The 17,690-nt window shown below is 51.6% G+C and overlaps 1 protein-coding gene across 1 annotated transcript; it reads right to left on the minus strand.

Moving 5' to 3' along the window:
• Positions 1-998: 998 nt before the first annotated feature.
• On the minus strand, positions 999-15,802 carry TTPAL (alpha tocopherol transfer protein like). The gene is made up of 5 exons (XM_040981441.1): positions 15,696-15,802; positions 11,661-12,129; positions 8,766-8,959; positions 6,366-6,476; positions 999-4,810 (listed from the first exon to the last, which is right to left on the minus strand). Exons 2-5 carry the CDS (start codon positions 12,112-12,114, stop codon positions 4,532-4,534), a joined length of 1,038 nt encoding a protein of 345 aa, XP_040837375.1. The 5' UTR covers positions 12,115-12,129; positions 15,696-15,802; the 3' UTR covers positions 999-4,531.
• Between the last annotated feature and the right edge of the window lie 1,888 nt (positions 15,803-17,690).

A 17,690-nucleotide genomic window follows, 5' to 3' on the forward strand; every position in this document is an offset into this window, starting at 1 on the left:
GAGAAGCAAATGACTTGTATGGTTGCTTAGTAAACAGCAAAACAGAGGCAAACCTAGGCCTCCTTGTCTTGAGGCCCTTAAGGAAGATGCAGGCTACTTAGAAACACATATGGGAGTTAACTGGCTCACTAAAGGAAAAGTTACTAATCACCAGAAGGCAGAAACTAGTATTTCAGCAAGCTACTGTATCCCAAGTACAAGGCATTTGGTCTGGTAAGAGCAGGACTATTTGGCTAAGAAAATTTTTTTTTCAGAAAAGTGATACCCTGAGGATCTTCCTCCTCCCCAGCTTGAAGTGCAGTTATGTGAAATTTGCACTGCCATGGGTGCAGGTGTGCCAGGGCAGCCCTCTGTGAGGAGTAGGCACAGAGAAGGGGCTGACTCCTTATAGGCTTCTGACACTGCTGTGAGGCACCCAAGCACGACAAGCAGGCTGGGGACAGGCGGGGCACAGGCTGGTGTGAAGAACTACCTGGCCACAGCGTAAGTACTAGCCTGAGGCCTCAAACAGCATGTGCGCTGTGGTAAGAGTAATTTCTTAGTGGCCTTGTTACCTGTACAGCAGACCCGCCATGGCACCTCACTTTTATGTTCTGCTCTGGGGTAGAGTGTGTGCTCCCCTCTAAACAGGACAGGTGGGCAAAGCAAGACTTGAACCAGAGACACTTGGGCTATACTCTGGTGGCTCTCAAGGGGTCAGAAACTGGCTTATCGGAGCTTCCAGACTAAACTATTGAGTGGTCACTTGGCTCTGAGAGGGGCAGGACTGCTGCTGTGTGATTTTGAAGAAACTAGAACACAAGCCAATTTCCTCTGTACCCCGGGTGTGACTGGTTGTGTTCTGCCCACATTGGCATAGTCTCACTGCACATGAGCGCCATGTACAAGATGTGCCATCATCATGTGTATCCTGGCTCACCTGGAGGAAGACTTGCCCAGACCCCTGGAGTCACCCACCTCAGAACTTCAGTCACAGTCACAGAACACCACACACCATCAACCTTATAGGGATTTTTTTTTTAATTGTGGAAGTCCCAGTCATGCATACTAAAATGTACATATTTTTACCACTTTGACTTAGAAAATGCACTAGAAAAATAAAACTTCTTGTCAAAACAAACACTGAAGTAGATGCAGGCGTCGCCATGGTTCCCTTTATGCTCAGAGCCAAACTGAATTTCAGTTTGAAGCAAGGAATGAGACCAGAGGCAGCAACAGTGCTCCCTAGCTGGTCAGGAAAGCCGCCCACCCCCCACGACCCCATCAGAGGGAGAGAGAGACGCGCCAGAGGCTCTCAACCATAGAGAAAGTTCAAGTATTTCACTTGGAGCAGGTTTCTACCTGCAGTGCCAGGAAGCCATCAGTATTACCACTGGTATTACGAACGGTTCAGTTCTGAGAGGCATTCTCAGGAACTTGCATGTTTCCCTAATGGTTGGTGTGTTTCCTTTGGGAATCTCCATGCCTCTCCCAGACACGGGAGGGCCACCAGCACGCCATGAGCCCAGCCACCTCTCCCTCCCGACATGCGAGCGCTCTGGGCGGAAAACGTTCACGTGAGGCATTAGAATAAAGCCATGACATTGCTACTGCTTCCGCTGCCCACAATGACAAGACATGCCTGTGACTGGTATGAAGATCCGACGCCACTTAGAGAAGCTGCCTGTCCAGAAGAAATCTGAAGGTTTGACGCCTCACAGGAATTCAGGGGAAAGGACTCTGGGACTCTGAGTGGGGACAGTGTAGGAACTGGAAGTGCTGAGGAGCCCCGGACAAGCGCCCCCTGGTTGAAAGCAGCAAGGAAGCCTGAGGGGTCCAAACCTCAGGGAAACTCCTGGAGAGGAGGGGAAGGAGGGAGCACGTCTAGCGGTTCCTGTAGGTTCCACCCAGCTTTTCCCTTGAATGCAGGTGTGGTTTTCAGGAAGAGACATGATTTTCCAAAATTCTCTGTGGGGCACAGGGGAAGAGGTAGAGGACAACTCCCGTACACCAGAATCTATGGATTGATTTGAAAGCTTTTAAGTGTCAATTCATCCAGATCTAAATGTCCTAAATAACAATCCAAATGGGGGTGGGGTGAGGGGCAGAGTCACCTCTAAAAACAGAATAGGGCATTCCTGAGGCAGTAAAGCCAGTGGAATATCAAGATGGGTTCAGAGTTCATGGTGTAGACATGCTCAGGGGATACCAGCGATTCAAAGCCAGAGCAAGGTAAGGCTGCAACCGAATGGAGAGGAAAGTTAACTTCTGGGTGTTGTGAGCCTGCCGGAACTCTGCCCCGTGAGAAAACCTTCCAACTCCTCCATTCCTGTTGGTGGTGGGTTTGCTCCCTGTGTACCCCCCTACCCTGCTGGGGCAACTACACAAACACCCTGGGAAGTCTGAGAGGCCGCCTTCGTATGCACCCAGGGACGTCCGCTTGGCAGCTTGGTTCAAGCCTCTTGCGGTCCAAAGCTCCAGGTTCTCTCTTTGAGGGCAAAGCACAAGTGCAGGGGCTCCGAGGCAGACAAAGCTCGCCCAACTCCTTCCCTGAAGCTGACAGCACAGTTTCTTGGGCCCTTACCTGGAGAGGCCTAGGAACAGGACCACATTCTGCCTGGCCTTTGAGATGTCTCTCAAAGCATGGCTACTCCTGTATGTCACTCAGACCAGGCCGATGGCCTGAAATGCAATATTGAATTGAAACCTCAGGAACAGGTGAAGCCGAGTGAGCAATTCTCTTAGTCTAAAAAACATTTTTCCCCCCTCTCTTCCCTCTGGGAATCTGAGAAAGGTTCTAACCAGTTCTCCAGCCCAAGTTGTTGGATTCTGGACGCTCATCAGCCATTCTTGCCCTAGTTAGGCCATGACAGCTCGTAGTAGTTGTATCCTTGTCAGCGGCAAAAAGGCAGCTGCAACCGTGTGGCTTGGGCATTTCCAGCTCAACCAAGACCCTGAGGATCCAGGATTGGTATTTGCGGTTTTGGAAAGAACTTCCTAGAATTGGCATTAGTGAGGTAAATAGACAAATTTTCACCAGCAGCTTCTCCAGACATTTTCAAAAGTGCTCTAAAGATGAACAGCTTGGCAGCAGCAGCCTGGCCTTGCACTTGAGAGCACTGCTCTCAACCGCTGTGTGCCTCACGCACTTAGTCTGACAGATGCACGGGGGAAGGTACATACACAGTACGTAGCACTGGTCGCTGTTTCACACCACGGCCACAGGGAACGAATGTGAAAGGAATCAGGTGGGATGCCATCACATGGACCCCCTAATCTGATGCCAGGGCTAAGGCTGGCATCCTGATGGGGAGGGTCTAAAGTGCCGAAACACAGAGCCGACATTCAGGCTGGCTGACTAGTCCTTCCAGGGAGCCTGGGAAAGCTGGGTGCCCAAGAAGTGACCCAGCCCTATGTTCATTTCCAGGGACCAAAATGGAAGGATCTCCAGCACTGTCGCCACTGCAGACAGGTTTATAATACATGGCCACACAAGATCCTGGTGGCCTCACCAAGGTCACCCTTCTTGAAGTCTAACCATCACAACAGGAAGGAAAGGCAGGGCCAAATGGTGACAATCCCTCCTGGAAAGGGCCACGTGACTCACAGAAAAATAGGACCCAACCACTTGTATCTGAGCAGTCATCTTCCCAGGTACAAAATGGAACCAAATTCCAGCACCTCAGTAACCAGAAAAACTCTAGCCATATCCTTAATCCTGCCTTGTTTTACCCGTGAGCAAGCTGAGGCCCCAGGGGGAAATCTGAGCTCCGTTCACACTGGAGCCCAGGTCTCTGTTTCTGAGGCCAGAATTCTACTGCCCTAGTATTTTAGAGGCAATTAAAATCTCAAACTTTTAGGACCCTGAAAGAGTCTACCAAGACCCAGGGCTAAGGCTTTTTGGGTTTAGGAAAATCCAAGTTTCTATCACAAGATTCAGCCAGTGGATTCCTGCAGTGCTTTGGTCTGTGGCTTCCGGATGTCACCAGGGAGTGCTGACAGTCCTGAAGCTTGCAGGAGTAGGAGCAGGTCCTTTTCAAGCTCATTGATGGCAACTGGGGCCTAGGCCTCCAACTTGTTTCCTGATGAGCAGATATTTACAGTGGCTCCTGTGAAAGACACAAATGCCTCAAGCCAAAGCTCACCCCTGGCCAGCTCTGGGTTTGACCAGATGGTCTCGCAAGAACAATGCCAACTGTCCAGGTGGGCTGTTTCCTCCTGGAAAACAGACTCAGGGTGACATGGGCCCTGACACGTCTTGCTTCTGACATGCGTGAAAACACAATGTAGCTGTGGATTAAGAGATGCAAACCAAGATTCCAAACACTGGGAGATTCTTGGGCCCATTTCCCATGCCTTACAAGGAGTAATTCAAGTAACAGACGTTTAGTCCATGAGAGGCTCATGGTTAAAGCTCTCCAAAGGCTGCTCCTCAATGCCACTGTTGAATCACAAGGAGTGAGACTGAATCCTTGGCCCCTTAAATTCACCTTAGGTGTTTCCAAAGGGAAAAGGAAAGGATGAAAAGATAGTGGCACCCATGGGGGACTGGCTAGTAGCAGGAGTACAGCTGGGACTTCACAGCTCGCATGGAGTCATCACACTGCACGTCCGAGGTTAGGCCTTCTGGCAGCAGTGCATGGTCCAAGATGCTGTCGCAGGTGGGGACAGGCTGGCAGAACTCTTTCACAAAGTCATCCTCTGAGGCCAGCAGCACTGCGTTCCAGGTGGCAGTGTCCAGCTCGCCAGCTGTGCCCCCATATTCCCTGGGGAGAATGCTTCTTGGGAGGTTTGTGTGGAGAGAATTCAGGTCAGACCCATGGAGGAAGAACTGAAGGGGAGATGAAATGAACACACACATACGCTCTGGTTAATCGCTGAGGCAGCAACATCCTCTGGGGTAGGAGCTCCAGCATCTGGTCAGTGAAGGGATGACAGCTCTACCCTTCTCATTTCTCAGACCCACAACTTTGGAGGATCCGGAATCCCCTTTCTCCAAACTGCACACTCTTATTGGCTGGATGTTCAGAGTAGATCCAGATCCAAATACTTTTCAACCACCCTCAGGGTATCATGCTGCCATCACGTCTCCCTGAACATCTGTAAGAGTCTACTCTGGTCCTCCTGTTCCTACCTGTCCCACTGCAAACTTGGCTTCTTTCAGTATCTGTCAGATCATGCAATTCTCTACTAGCAACCACCAGGGCTTCCAGCTCACACACAGAAAGCTCAAATTTGCCTGATAGTCCACCAGACCTCTCATGATCTGATCCTGTTATTCTGACTCGCCCTCTCCCTACTACCACTGTCTGGGTACTGACCACTCAGGTCAGCCCCCCAGCTGTTCCTCCAGGACACCAGTCAGGCTTCACCTTGCAGTACTGTTGTGACTGGTCTTCCAGGTCTCTGGTTCATTTCCTCACCACTCAAGCCCTTGCTCAAACATCCATCATATCTCATGCTCGCTATCTAACACTAGACACCATTAGTAAGCCGCTAGCTGGCTGGCTATCTTACGAGCACCCCTGGGCCAGGTTTGGGGGCTTTTGTTCATCTTGCACCTAGCGGTTGACCAGTAAGTATTTTTGGGTAGATGAGCATACAAAGGAACAAATGAACAACATCAAGGGCTGCACATAAGGGCATCTCACAGGTGTAAACGCCCTGACCACAGGCTGCTTGGGGCACGGTTCCAGGCAGCTACTTACAGGCCCCACAGGCCTAACGTGCATCCCCATTACCCTGGGAGATTCAAGCCACACAGACCCGTGCGGGCCATCCCTGAGCTGATGAAGCTAAATCTTGGGATTCCAAGTTCTGGGTCCTTAGAACCTTGGCACTATCTGCATTTCCATCTGCTTCCTCTTGACAACGCATATGGAATTCAGGCCCAACCTGTGGGTTGTTAAGCTTACCAGCCCACAAGGCTGTTAAGCCTAGGGAAAGGGGAGAGGGCGAACGTCCAGTGCAGCTTGGTCAGCTGTGTTGGGCGAGGTGAAGACATCTCTCCTGAAGCTTGGGTTGAGACAAGTTGGGGAAATGTGAGGAATTATTACAGCTCCTTGCACTTTTATGCCCAGTGATGGCTTTTGCATCTCCTTTTTGCTACATCCTCTTAGACACAAAATACAGTATCTCAATGATGACAAAGCTGGGAAGCTCTTAAAAAAAACTTTCATTCTGCTCCCTTCACTACCAAGCAATATATTCTTACTCATTTTGTCTTCCCCTCACAAACACAATTCTTCGTGTATTTTAACTTGGACCTTGAGCTTTCCAAATTAGCGGTCTCAGGTCCAAACGAATAAGCTGAGACATAAGGCCTATATATCACAAATAAAATAAGAGAAAAATCAGTTTCTGGATTCGGGAGGCTCTGTACTTACTCTGTTTGCTATTTTCTCCTTGAGAAATGGTTTGATGATGGCAAAGATGCCTTTGAATATCCGTGGCTCATTCACCACGTGAACTGCCTTTATCCGAATGGGGAAACCATCCTGAGGGGAGGAGCAGAAGGAAGGGAGTTAGGTCAAGTGGAGAATCTGCAGCCTTCCCTTTCACAGTCCACTTCCCTGATTGGATTCCTCATCGTAGGGCTCAGCACCAGGCCTGCCTGGTTCTCCTCAGAGCCCCCAGAGAGGCTAATGAGTAAACAGTCCCTGGGGACCAAGTCTCCCCTGGGACCCAAAGCTGGCTCAGGAGAGACGTAGGCAAGCAGGTGGAGCATGATCTTGGTCTACAGGCAGGTCTGGAAAACACCAGGCCTCCAGCGTCAGGGTGGTCCAAAGCATCTTCCCTTGGATGCTAGCAGGTGATGAGAGGCAGGCAAATGAGTAGGAGTGATGTGACACAGCCAAGTGATAAGTGAGGCCAAGCACGGAAGACACACTCCATTCAGCCACGTGTGAAGCAAAAGCAAGGGAGGCTCAGAGAAGCTACAGGTGTCATGAGGGAGAGGAGCAGGGACTGAGTGACAGTGAGACAGGAGTACACAGCTCTGGGCTCCCCCGCAGAGCAGGATAACAAGGGATGAGAGTTCACGATACAAAACAAAACAAAACAACTAGAAGATTTTGGATATTTTAACCATAAAGAAATGTTTGGGGAGAGACAATATTTACCCTGACTGACATGATACAATACATACATGACACAAACATACACCAAAACATCACATTAACCCGTAAATAGCCACAATATCTACTACATTTTTTTTTAAAGAAATATAAACGAGGGTCAAGTGTTGTGGCATGGTGGGTAAAACCACCACTTCCAATGCCAGAATCCCAAACAGGTGCCAGTTCATGTCCGGCTGTCTCACTTTCAATCCAGCTCCCTGCTAGTGCTCTGAGAAAAGCAGTGGAGGACGGCCTAAGTCCTTGGGCCCCTGCCACACACGGGAGGCCTGGATGATGCTCCTGGCTTTAGCCTGGTCCAACCCTGTCTGTTGCAGCCATATGGGGAGTGAACTAGCAGATGGAAGATCTCCCTCTTTCTGTGTACCTCTGTCTGACTTTCAAATAAGTTGATAAGGGCCCAGTGCAATGGCTCAGTGGCTAAATCCTAGCCTTGCAAACACTGGGATCCCATATGGTGCCAGTTCATGTCCTGGCTGCTCTACTTTCCAACTAGTTCCCTGCTTGTGGTCTGGGAAAGCAGTACAGCAAGGCTTAAAGCCTTGGGATCTGCATCCAGGTAGGAGACCCAGAAGACACTCCTGGCTTTGGATTGGCTCAGCTCTGGCTCAGCTCCACTTGGGGAGTGAACCAGAGGATGAAAGATCTTTCTGTAAATTTGTCTTTTCAATAAGAATAAATAAATCTTAAAAAAAAAAAACACCTTTTTTCTAAAGTACAGTCATATTGATTTAATCACAGCCCTATTAAAGATCTTTACTATGGAAAGGTTTATGATAAAATTCACAGGAAATGGACTGACTATAAAAATGCCAATCCCACTTCTATCCTGGCACATGAGTCTACAAGGTATCCAGCAGGAGCGATCAAAAGACTGGAAGCTAAGGAAAGCCAGGGTTCAAGCTGACAGACATGTCCAAATGGAGGGCACTGATTTGTTCCAACATTAAGCCTGCTACACAGCAGGGGCTCAAACACATCTGTGGAACTCAGAGAACCATGGTACAGCTGGTATCCACAGCTCACAAGACAGTACAGAAAACAGGGAATGCAAGGTTATGGAAGCTGTCAGGCCTGAGCTGGCCTTGGTCCTAAGTCCTTCAATTTCTCCAATCATCTCAAAGACTAATCCTCACCTTAGCTATCTCAGAAGATTCTTGGAAGAACTAGACAAGCCAGTGACTCTGAAAGCATTGTGCAAATCCTTCAACGCAGTTCAGATATGTAAGAAACTTCACAATTTCCTGTGACCCGAGGGGCAATGCTACAGACCGGAATGTGCCCCAGTAGAATTCCATGAGCCTAGTTCCTTACAGGTGGCACAGGCTGAGTTCTTGGAGGACTCCTTCTCCATCTTCCAAGCAAACAAACAAAACACCCAGTGGAAAAGCATCTCCCTGGTGTTTGGACTCTGGTGCTACAGCTGATCTTGCCCAGGCAGAAGAAACCTTCAGAAATGCTTGGAGACCCTGGCCGGAGCTGAATGTAAAACTGGACAAGGAGACTTTCTCCTGTAACACCTCCTGTTTCTCTCTGCTTGCAGGAGTGGGATGTGGGATTTAGATGTTCTGAGACCTGCAGTAAAGGGATGGGGCCCGCAGAAAGCCAAACCAACCACAGAAGAGGTGCAGGACAAACAGCGGAACATACCTGGAGGATGCCAATCACCTTTTTGGCTATAAAAGGGCCAAAATGAGATGCTTTTGATAAGCTCACTCCTTTGTAGTCAGCCAGAATCACAATTCCATTCACCTGGGTTTCTTCAGACTGAATGAGTTTTTCTAAGGTCAAGTATATGGCGCGGATGTTTTCGGTAATGGGATAGTTGCTGGGGATCCACCTGTCTGGGGTCACAAGAGATGGACATGTTATAGAAATGAGCATGGTCGTGCAACCCGAGAAAGCTTAACCTTTCTTTGTGTTCAGTTTACAGCCAAGGACCATGGGCAGTAGCTCATGTTTCCCAACTCCAAATGTTGAAAAGGAAGAAGCCGCTTGGTGACGAGGCTGCATGCGTGAGCTGTGAAACCAGGCACGCCTGGGGGATGGAGCCTTGCTGGCTGTGTGACTCTGGCCAAGAGACTTCCTCCCTGTGAACCATCTCCTCCTAAGTAGGACAGGCTAGTAACACCTACTGGGGCTTTCTGCTACCAAAATCCTCCTTCTCTTGAAGCCACCACCGTGACTTTCCTTGGGGAGCCATCAAGTTAGGCTGGAATGGACTTGACCCCTGGCAAGCAGAGGAGACTGGATGAATTTGGTCCAATCCTCCTGTATGATCCATGCCAGGTCATTTGGGGTGCTTGGCCCTTGGGAACTGAAAGTATCCTCTCCTTGGCAGTGGTGAGGCTATGAGCACAAGACTCCAGGGTTCCTGAAAGCCAGGGCTGGCCTGAGAAGGCAGCTCAGGATGGGGACAGCCCTCCAGCACCCGATGAATCCAGCTGGGCCCACAAGTCAACAATGTGGACAAACAAGTTCTCCTTTGGGTTCCAGCTGATGTGAGCTGGCTTCCTGTCGCTTGTGACACTTCTGAGTCACAGCGCACACCCCACCTGCCGGAGGTGTTGCAAGAATGGAGCTATGGAGGCCTTGCACAAGGGCTCCTTTCCAGGGCGATGCTCCCTCAATACTCCCAGTTTACTTAAAGATCCTTAATTTTCTCTGGGGAGGGAAGATAAAATGGGCAACTTTGGGGTGTTAACTGTCCATCTCAAGAAAATCCCACCAAGATCCATGTATCTATCCCTGCTTTAGGAAAAGAAAACTTGCAGTTTGCCCCTGAACAGGGATACATAATGTGCAAAATCCCCATGAAAACTCTAGTGCACAAATGGCTCCAGCCGGCTGTTTGCTGCTGCTGCTGTCTTACCACCACATAAAGGATCCCAACCCTTTCTACCACACGTCTCTGCAGGTACCCAGTTCAGGGCAAAGGCTATGGACTCCTCCCCTTAAAAAGCTGGGCCGATGGAGAGTCCAGACCTGCTCTAGACAAAGGTGGAGAGGAAGTTACCCCATGAGCAAAGCAGAGTGCCCAGTGTAGAAACAGCTGACTGTTCTGCAATCTTCTCATGAGCAGAAGACAGGGACAGCAGTACAAGCACTGCACTGGCTGGCATCCAGCGTCTCGTTCTCCTGCAATGTGGACTGCACTGCTTATTTTAAAATAAATGCCAGCTAACGTGGGAGAGCACCTGAGTGGGTGAGGCCCTTAGCTGTGTGCCTGGTGTGCAGCCAGGGCTGAAGAGACAGGTTCAACCATTGAGAGGGTGTGGTGGGTGACTCAAGGAAACAGTGATGTGGGGCTCATGGGTTCAGGGGGCACACCAAGGTATCTGCCTTCCCCTGGGCGGTTTGTCAGCAAAGGCAAAGGAGAGCTGCCAGTACTTTCTCCGTTTCTGGCTTGCTGGTGAAGAACACCACACTCTGCCTTCCAGTGGTTTCTTCAGCTCCGCCCGATGCAAAAGGTCTGGGGGACATGCCTCAGCTGACAGTGCATTTGATGTCATAGGAGGGCCCAGGACAAGGGTCTAGAGCTGGAGTTCTGACATTCTCCAAGGTCCTATGTCCCATTTCTGAATGCTCTCTGAGGGGAGCCTCCCCCAGCCCCAGGCTAGTGGCCAAATGAAGGTGTCCTGGCACCTGGAGCTGGAATCTAAAAAGGGATCTAGAGTGAATCCTCCCAGTGGCTTCAGACAGCAAAAGAAGGGGGAGAGGAGGCAGAGAGCAGGTGCCCAGCCTGCAGCTATCATCTGCCCCTCCCTCTACTCCCACAGGAGGGACAAGAGCGTCCCGGTCACCAAACTGTACCTTGTGACCAGGGGCAGGTCCCTCAGATTCTTTCTTCTAGAGACCAGAATTTGGGTGGCCAGGTGCACACGAGAGCTGAGGGTGACAGATTCCTCTACACACAGAGGTACAAAAGCCAGTCTGCAGGCGCAAGCGGTTGGTGCAGTGGCAAAGGCAATACTTGGATGAATTACTTACTGGAATGCCAGGTTCAAGTCCTGGCTCTACTTCCAATTCAGTTTCCTAACACCAATGCCAGTGTACACCTTGGGGGGATGGGGCAGCAGGTGATGGAGCCAAGAGTTAAGAGACCTGCCATCCAGTGAGACCCTCAGGTAGAATTCTGGCTCCTGGTTGTGGTCTGGCTGTCACAGGCCTTTGGGGAATGAACCAGCAGATGGAAGGTATCTCTCTTTTTCTTTTCCCCTTTCAAGTAAAATGAAGGGAAATTTAAAAAAACATTTTTCAACTATTCTAAAGAAGAAAAGCAGAGTGGGACAGCAACAGGTGGCAGAGAAACACAGAGACAGCCTTCCTAGCTCCCAGCACTTCGCCATCTTAGTTCCCCCCACACAAGGGCTGCTCCATGTGTAACCCTCTGGTTTTGAGAAATACTGCTGGGTCCTCACACTGGGCTTGAGTTGGTTTGTCACCTGCAGCCCCGAGCACTTTGACTCAAATAAGCAGGGGTGAAAAAGGGAATACTGGATGGACAGACACAATCTGGAGACACTCCCTCCCTTCTCCCAATACCTGGGCGGATGCAGACGACGTGGCAGCCCCGGGGGTCAGTGTGGGGCAGCACGGTGAGGAACCCTGAAGCCAGGACGTCCTTCAGGGCTGATGGCCTCAGGTTACTGAAGACTTCGGGCCAACTCCTCCGGCAGCTGTGATAGTTGACTAGGAGCTGCAGAGCCCGGTCGTAGTCGAACTTGCGGGCTCGGAGGAAGCGTAGCAGGAAGGCATCATCGAGAGCTGTGCTCAGGGTTGGGTACTCCTTCCGCACCATGTCCCGGAGGGCCTGCACATCCCGAAGTCGCCACTCAGGCTTCTCCTGGAGCTCCTCCCGGGCCTTGGCGACCAGTTCTTCAGACAACGAGCACACGTAGCCCGGTGGCTCGGGCAGCTCAGGCGGGGCGGGCAGCTCATTCTCGGAGAGGGAGGCCGCAGAAGGGCTGGTTCTCAAAGAGTCGCTTTCTTCGGACATGAGCCACCAGGGTCCCTGCCAACACAGAAGTCCCAGGAGGTACTGTTACAGCCTAGCACTGCGTTTCTCAAACCCCAGGGCAGCAGGGACACTTGTGGCCAAACCCAGTGGCCTCAGAACAGGGGCTCCGAACCAGGGGATGGAGTTAGGTCAAGCCTTAGTTGTGACTACAGTTGGAATCTTGTCGAAGGGTCTGCTGTTGTGGTGCAGTGCGATCAGCTGCTACTTGTAACCCAGGTATCCCATACTGGAGAACCAATTTGAGTCTTGGCTGCTCCACTTTTGATCTGGCTCCCTATTAATCTACCTGAGAAGACAGCACAAGAGGGTCCAAGTGTGTGGGAAATTCAGATGGATTTTCTGGATCCTGGATCTGGCATGGCCCAGCCCTGGTTGTAAACAAGTGAACAGAGGACCTCTTTTTCTCTCCCTGTCATTTTGCCTTTCAAATAAACAAATAAGAAAATCTTGTCAGTGCTCAGGCAGTGATGGCCGATGGGCACATCCCTCACCTGGCTAGCGTGAAATGTGACAGGTACTTGACGTGACTCCTCATCCAAGATGTGGGAATTAAAACAACATGAGATTCAGAATGATTGTGGCAATATGCACTCTGCCATGCTTGCTGCCAGTGGAATATCAGGGCATTCAGCCTTTTTGGGGGGCAACTTGTTGATACCTATCAAAAGTTATACCCACCTACTCACTGTGCATGTGTCTTACTTGGCATTGAGTTTCAACTCCCGATCCCAGCTTCCCGCTAATCAGGCCCGGGGAGGCAGTGGTAAGGCCTCTGATGACCGAGTTCCTGGATTTGAGCTGCAGCCCAGCCCACCCTGGGCCTCTGTGGGCATCGTGGGGAGTGACTCAATGGATGGAAACTCTCTGGCTCTTACATTAAAAGTCTAAAAACATCCCACATATCCCTTGGCTCAGCAATTCCATTTCTGGTACCTATACTTGTATTCATGAGTACAATTTGCACACAGCCAGTACAAGTATTAATGCTGAGGATAAAAGACTGGAATCCTTTAAAGCACACATCAGTACAGCACTGGTTAAATAAGATTACCATGTGAGTGGATACTATTCAGTCATGAAAAGGAAATTAGGCAGATCTTCCTGACTGGACTGTTGGAATGCTTTACACCACAGACCCAAGTCACTTCTCTGGCCGCCACAAAAATGCACTGGGCAGGCCTGCTGCTGGGACACATCACTGACAAATGGCCTCAGCTACGTCCCCCTAGAACCACTTTGCACAGGTCACTGCCAGCCAATGACGGGGTGAGACTTGGGCTCCTCTAACGGGCAGCCATGGCTGCAGACCAGGGCTCTTTCTGACTTCTGCACCCTCCCTCTTGTCTTCCACAGGTGTTGCCTTTGGTGTTTCCTACAAGTGTAATCTCACCCAACACTTCCTGAACGGAAAACGAATCCAAATAGCCACTGCAGATGCCCCAGCAGCACAGCTGAGTTGCAAAGCACACACACAAGCCTGTGGCTACCACTGATACCCGGACTTCAACAAGGACAGCAGGCCGCCTTCTTGGGGATCCCCACACACCACGTCCTGACTGCAGCCCCAGGATCCTCCCGGTCTGCATCGAGTGACTGGGTCATTTCTCCAAATGTTAGGTCGGCCTGCCCTGCTCCCAGCTTCTCCCACTTGCTCCGGCATGCTCTCTCATCCTGCGCACACCCTATGTCCCGTAAGCCGCATGCTCTTCCTCCAGCTCTTCACCTGACCAACCCTAACGCATCCTGAAGACCCGATTGCATGCCAGGTCATTCACTCAACAAACACTGAAGCCCTCTCCCAAACCTGGGACTTCGAGTCTAGTAGGAGAAACAAGTGCACAAGCAAAGCCAACAATGTCATCTACTGCAAGGTACTGAATGCCGGGTAGTGAAGCAAAGCCGAGAGCAGGGTTGCAGGAATCTAGGGAGAAGGGCTCCAATTTTCATAGGGCGGCCAGGAGTGGCTTCACTCAGGAGAGCTTTGAGCAGTGATGAAGAAGCAAGGGAGCAAGCCATGCACATCTGAGCAAAGAACAAGTGCAAAGCGGAGGCAAGAACACGCCCGGCTCCCTGGTAGACAGAGCTGAGTGGGCAGAGCCAGAGGATCAGGATGGGCAATACTTGGCAGATGAAGCCAAAAGCCGCGGAGGCCTGACGGCCAGGGTTTTGGAGGCCGGTAAGAACTTGGACTTGTACCCTGAGCGAGCCGTGAAAGGTTTTCAAGAAGGGACATGGTCTGCTTTCTCTTTCAGAACTGTGTGCTGTCTTGAGGCTGGGTGGGGAGGGCGTGAAGACAGAAGCAGCAGAGACCACCTAGAGACCACAGCACTGATGCAAGCAAGAGACGGGGAGAGCCCGAGGCCAACAGGCCCGGGGGAGGGGGCTCCTGGGCATGGCTCTCCCCGACTCCGGCACTGTTGTCCAGAGGCGACTCATGACAGCACCCACTTGTGCTTCTTTCATCACCTTTAATGCAGCAACCAGCATGGTGTCAGGCCCACGGGCTGCATTCCATAAACACTACCTGGCTGAAGCTGCTTTGGAGGGGTGGCATGCTGAGGGAGGGACAACACCCACAGACATTTGTCATTCCAACCAGGGAGACTTATGCCACCAGGCTTCCCTGCCAGCCTAAAGCTAACGCCCCAACCTTCTCTGGGTACCTCCCGTACCTGCTCTCCTCTGCCTGGAACTTGTTGGTCCCCAACCAGACAATGTGCTCCTATTAGGTCCTAACCACAAGATCACTTCTTCGGTGAAGCCCTCCCTGGTTGCTCCAGCGGAGTCCCTCCTCTTCCTCAGCTCTGGGCTCCTGTTTATCTGTTTGTTGCGGCAGCCCAGTGCGTGGTGGGTGTTTACAGGAAATGCCTCGGCACCCCCATCCCATGAGCACACTAGTCCCGATCCCCTCCCAAGCGTGTCAGGCGCATGCTCCCAGCCACACACATCATTCCTTGCCCACAGGGAAGCTGCCATTAGCCCTGAACAGGGACCTGCGTATTTCACCACCTGTCAACTGCTCTACTAGGCAGGCACCTCGTGTGTTCGTATTTGCCTGTCCCTACATGTGGTGACAACACTAGGGCTGCTCCCATTTCACTGAGGCAATGCACATCTCAGGAGGGTCGGGTACCTGCTTGTCACGTTCACGGTGGTGTCCCCTGTGCCTGGTACAGGGCAGTGTCCAGGGGGCAAAGGGGAGCTGACAAGACACGGCAGGGGTGCACACCTAGCGGGCCAGCCCCACCTGGACTTGTCACCTCCACCCGCCACCGCAGCGTCCTGCGACCCCACACGGAGGAGAAGCCGGGCATGGGCCCCACCTGCAGCCCGGCACCTGGCGCCCCGCCACTCTCCCCCAAACCGGGGGTCAGCACGCCCTCTCTGCACAAGCCTCGGCCCTCTCATTGCGGGCACCACCTTCCGGGTGTCACCCCTTCCCCAGGCGTCCCCATTTCCTGGGGTCTCCCGTTCCCCACTTCCGGTGACTCCTCCCTCTGGGGGGCGGGGGTCTCCCTCCTCGGCCCGCACGGTACACGGCTGGGCTCGCGGGCACTCACCGGCCCGGCTGCGGGGGCGGAGCGCGGGTCACTCGGCGGCGGGAGCCTCGTCGGCAGCGCGCACAGCACGGACCCGCACTCCCGGCCCGGCCGGTCCGGCCCCTCGCGCCGGAAGTGACGAACAGGGCGTGCCGGCGCCGGGAGTGCGCATGTGTGACACCTGCCGCGAGACCGGCTCTCTGGCGCCCTCTGGCGCTCGGGACTGCGCGCTGCGGGCTCTGGGCTGGCACAGGGCTGCTGAGCGGGAGCTGCTGGGCAAGGTCGCTTTGCAGCAGGTAACCCACAGGGCCACAAACACCCACAAGTTTCTGCCACGAGCTAGATTTTGTGTGAGGGGCAAGGAGCGGGGGCCTGGGAGTGCCAAGTTCTGACCCTGCAGCTGTTTTCAGCTCCATAATTTTTAAATTACCAGGGAACACAGCAAACCCTCCATTACATGTACTCCTCCTTTAAACGACAGCTTCTTCTTCTTTTAAAAGTACAAAAAGGTTTTTTTTGTAACATCTGGGACACACTGATGCTTTCAAATTTGTTTATCAGAAAATCAAACGGCACTGGGCTTCCAGGTGCTTCTGTTTCTGGCAAAGCTTTTGCACTCGCTTCCTGTTAATTCTGTCACAGCTTCCTGACTGGAAATAACACGGATGTGTTCTCTTACGGCTCTGTGAGTCATAAATCTGAAGTCAAGGGGTTGGCAAGGTGGCGTCCTTTCTGGGGACTCCTGGGGGCATCCACTTGCTTGCCTTTCTCAGCAGGTGGAAGTCCTCCTCCGCCCCCGCCTGCCCTGGCAGCTCTCACCTCACAGCCCGTCCCCAGAGCATTTCACCCTCTTGCTTTTCCGGTCATGTCTGACACTGACTGATCCTCTAGACGCCTTCTTATCAAGATGCCTCGAGTTAACCTGGCCCCTCCTGGACAATCTCTTACTACCTCCAGCCCCTTGGTTCACCATCACAGCACCATCCCTTTTGCCTTGTTAATATAAGTTATTCATGGGCTCCAGATATTGGGATGATGACCTGGAGAAAGGCCACCCTTTGGCCTGCCCAAATCTGATAACCCTAAAACCAACTGGGTGGCCTTGTCCAAAGTACTCAAACTCCCCAAACCTGGAGCATCTTATGATCAGAAAGCCAATTAAATGATGCTATTGCCAGGTAACCAGAGCTTAGTCAGTGGCAGCTCTTGTGGCAAAGGGTGAAGGGGGACTACCCACACCACCCTGTTGAAATGGGACCGTTTCAGCTCCCACAAAGAGGATACCTGTGATGGCTTGGAAATCATCAAACACAGCTAAATTTCTGAATTGTGAGGATATTGAGCTGGGCCGCTAACTGACCCCCTGAAGATGGTATGGGAAAGAAGAAGAAGCACAATCAGGTATGTTTCTTGCCTTTCCTATATGAGTTGTGGCACTGAGCAAAAACAAAAGTATTAACATTGTTACAGCCAGTGTATAAAAACAAAAAAAAGAGACAATGTTGCCGGCCACTGGCCGCGGATGACCTCATGGCTCATCTACAGTGGCAGTTAATATCTAAATAGTGATCTCCGGCGCCCCCTATCGATGCGCCAAAAACATAGCACCTGCGTCTGAGGCAGTTGCTAATTTGCAGGATGTGCCATGTTGTAATGTATTATGAGGAGGCAATAACAGAACCGAGCCCTTCACAAACTTTGCAGGTCACGCAGTCTGCAATCTTCAGCAGATAAGCTGCAAGGAAAAGAAGAAACCGCCAGAGGAGGAAAGCTGTAGGTCAAAAGAGGCTCAAAAGTCTCAAGGTGTGGAAAACTGAGACTGCATATTCAGATAGTTAAGCAGTAAAGAAATGCAAAGAAATAGATGCTGTAGAAGTCAGATTAGAGTTCCTTCCGAGAGGTTTGTGATTGAGATGTGGCACACGGCTAGTGGGGGGAGGAGAGGTTAGGGAGCTCCTGCAGAACCTGGGAAAGTTGCGTTTCCTGAGCCGGGTGGTGGTTGCAAGGCTGTTTGCA

Source organism: Ochotona curzoniae, unplaced genomic scaffold, assembly GCF_017591425.1.
Source record: "Ochotona curzoniae isolate NIBS_2020 unplaced genomic scaffold, NIBS_Ocur_1.0 contig_3520, whole genome shotgun sequence".
Taxonomy (NCBI): domain Eukaryota; kingdom Metazoa; phylum Chordata; class Mammalia; order Lagomorpha; family Ochotonidae; genus Ochotona; species Ochotona curzoniae.

What these genes read in the sequence shown, in the direction of transcription:
- TTPAL (XM_040981441.1), bottom strand. Translation starts at nt 12,114, where the DNA reads ATGTCCGAAGAAAGCGACTCTTTGAGAACCAGCCCTTCTGCGGCCTCC. An exon ending in CGTCGTCTGCATCCGCCCAG is followed by an intron (nt 8,960 to 11,660) that starts GTATTGGGAGAA and finishes TTGTGACCCCAG; the next exon opens with ACAGGTGGATCCCCAGCAAC. An exon ending in AGGTGATTGGCATCCTCCAG is followed by an intron (nt 6,477 to 8,765) that starts GTATGTTCCGCT and finishes TCCTCCCCTCAG; the next exon opens with GATGGTTTCCCCATTCGGAT.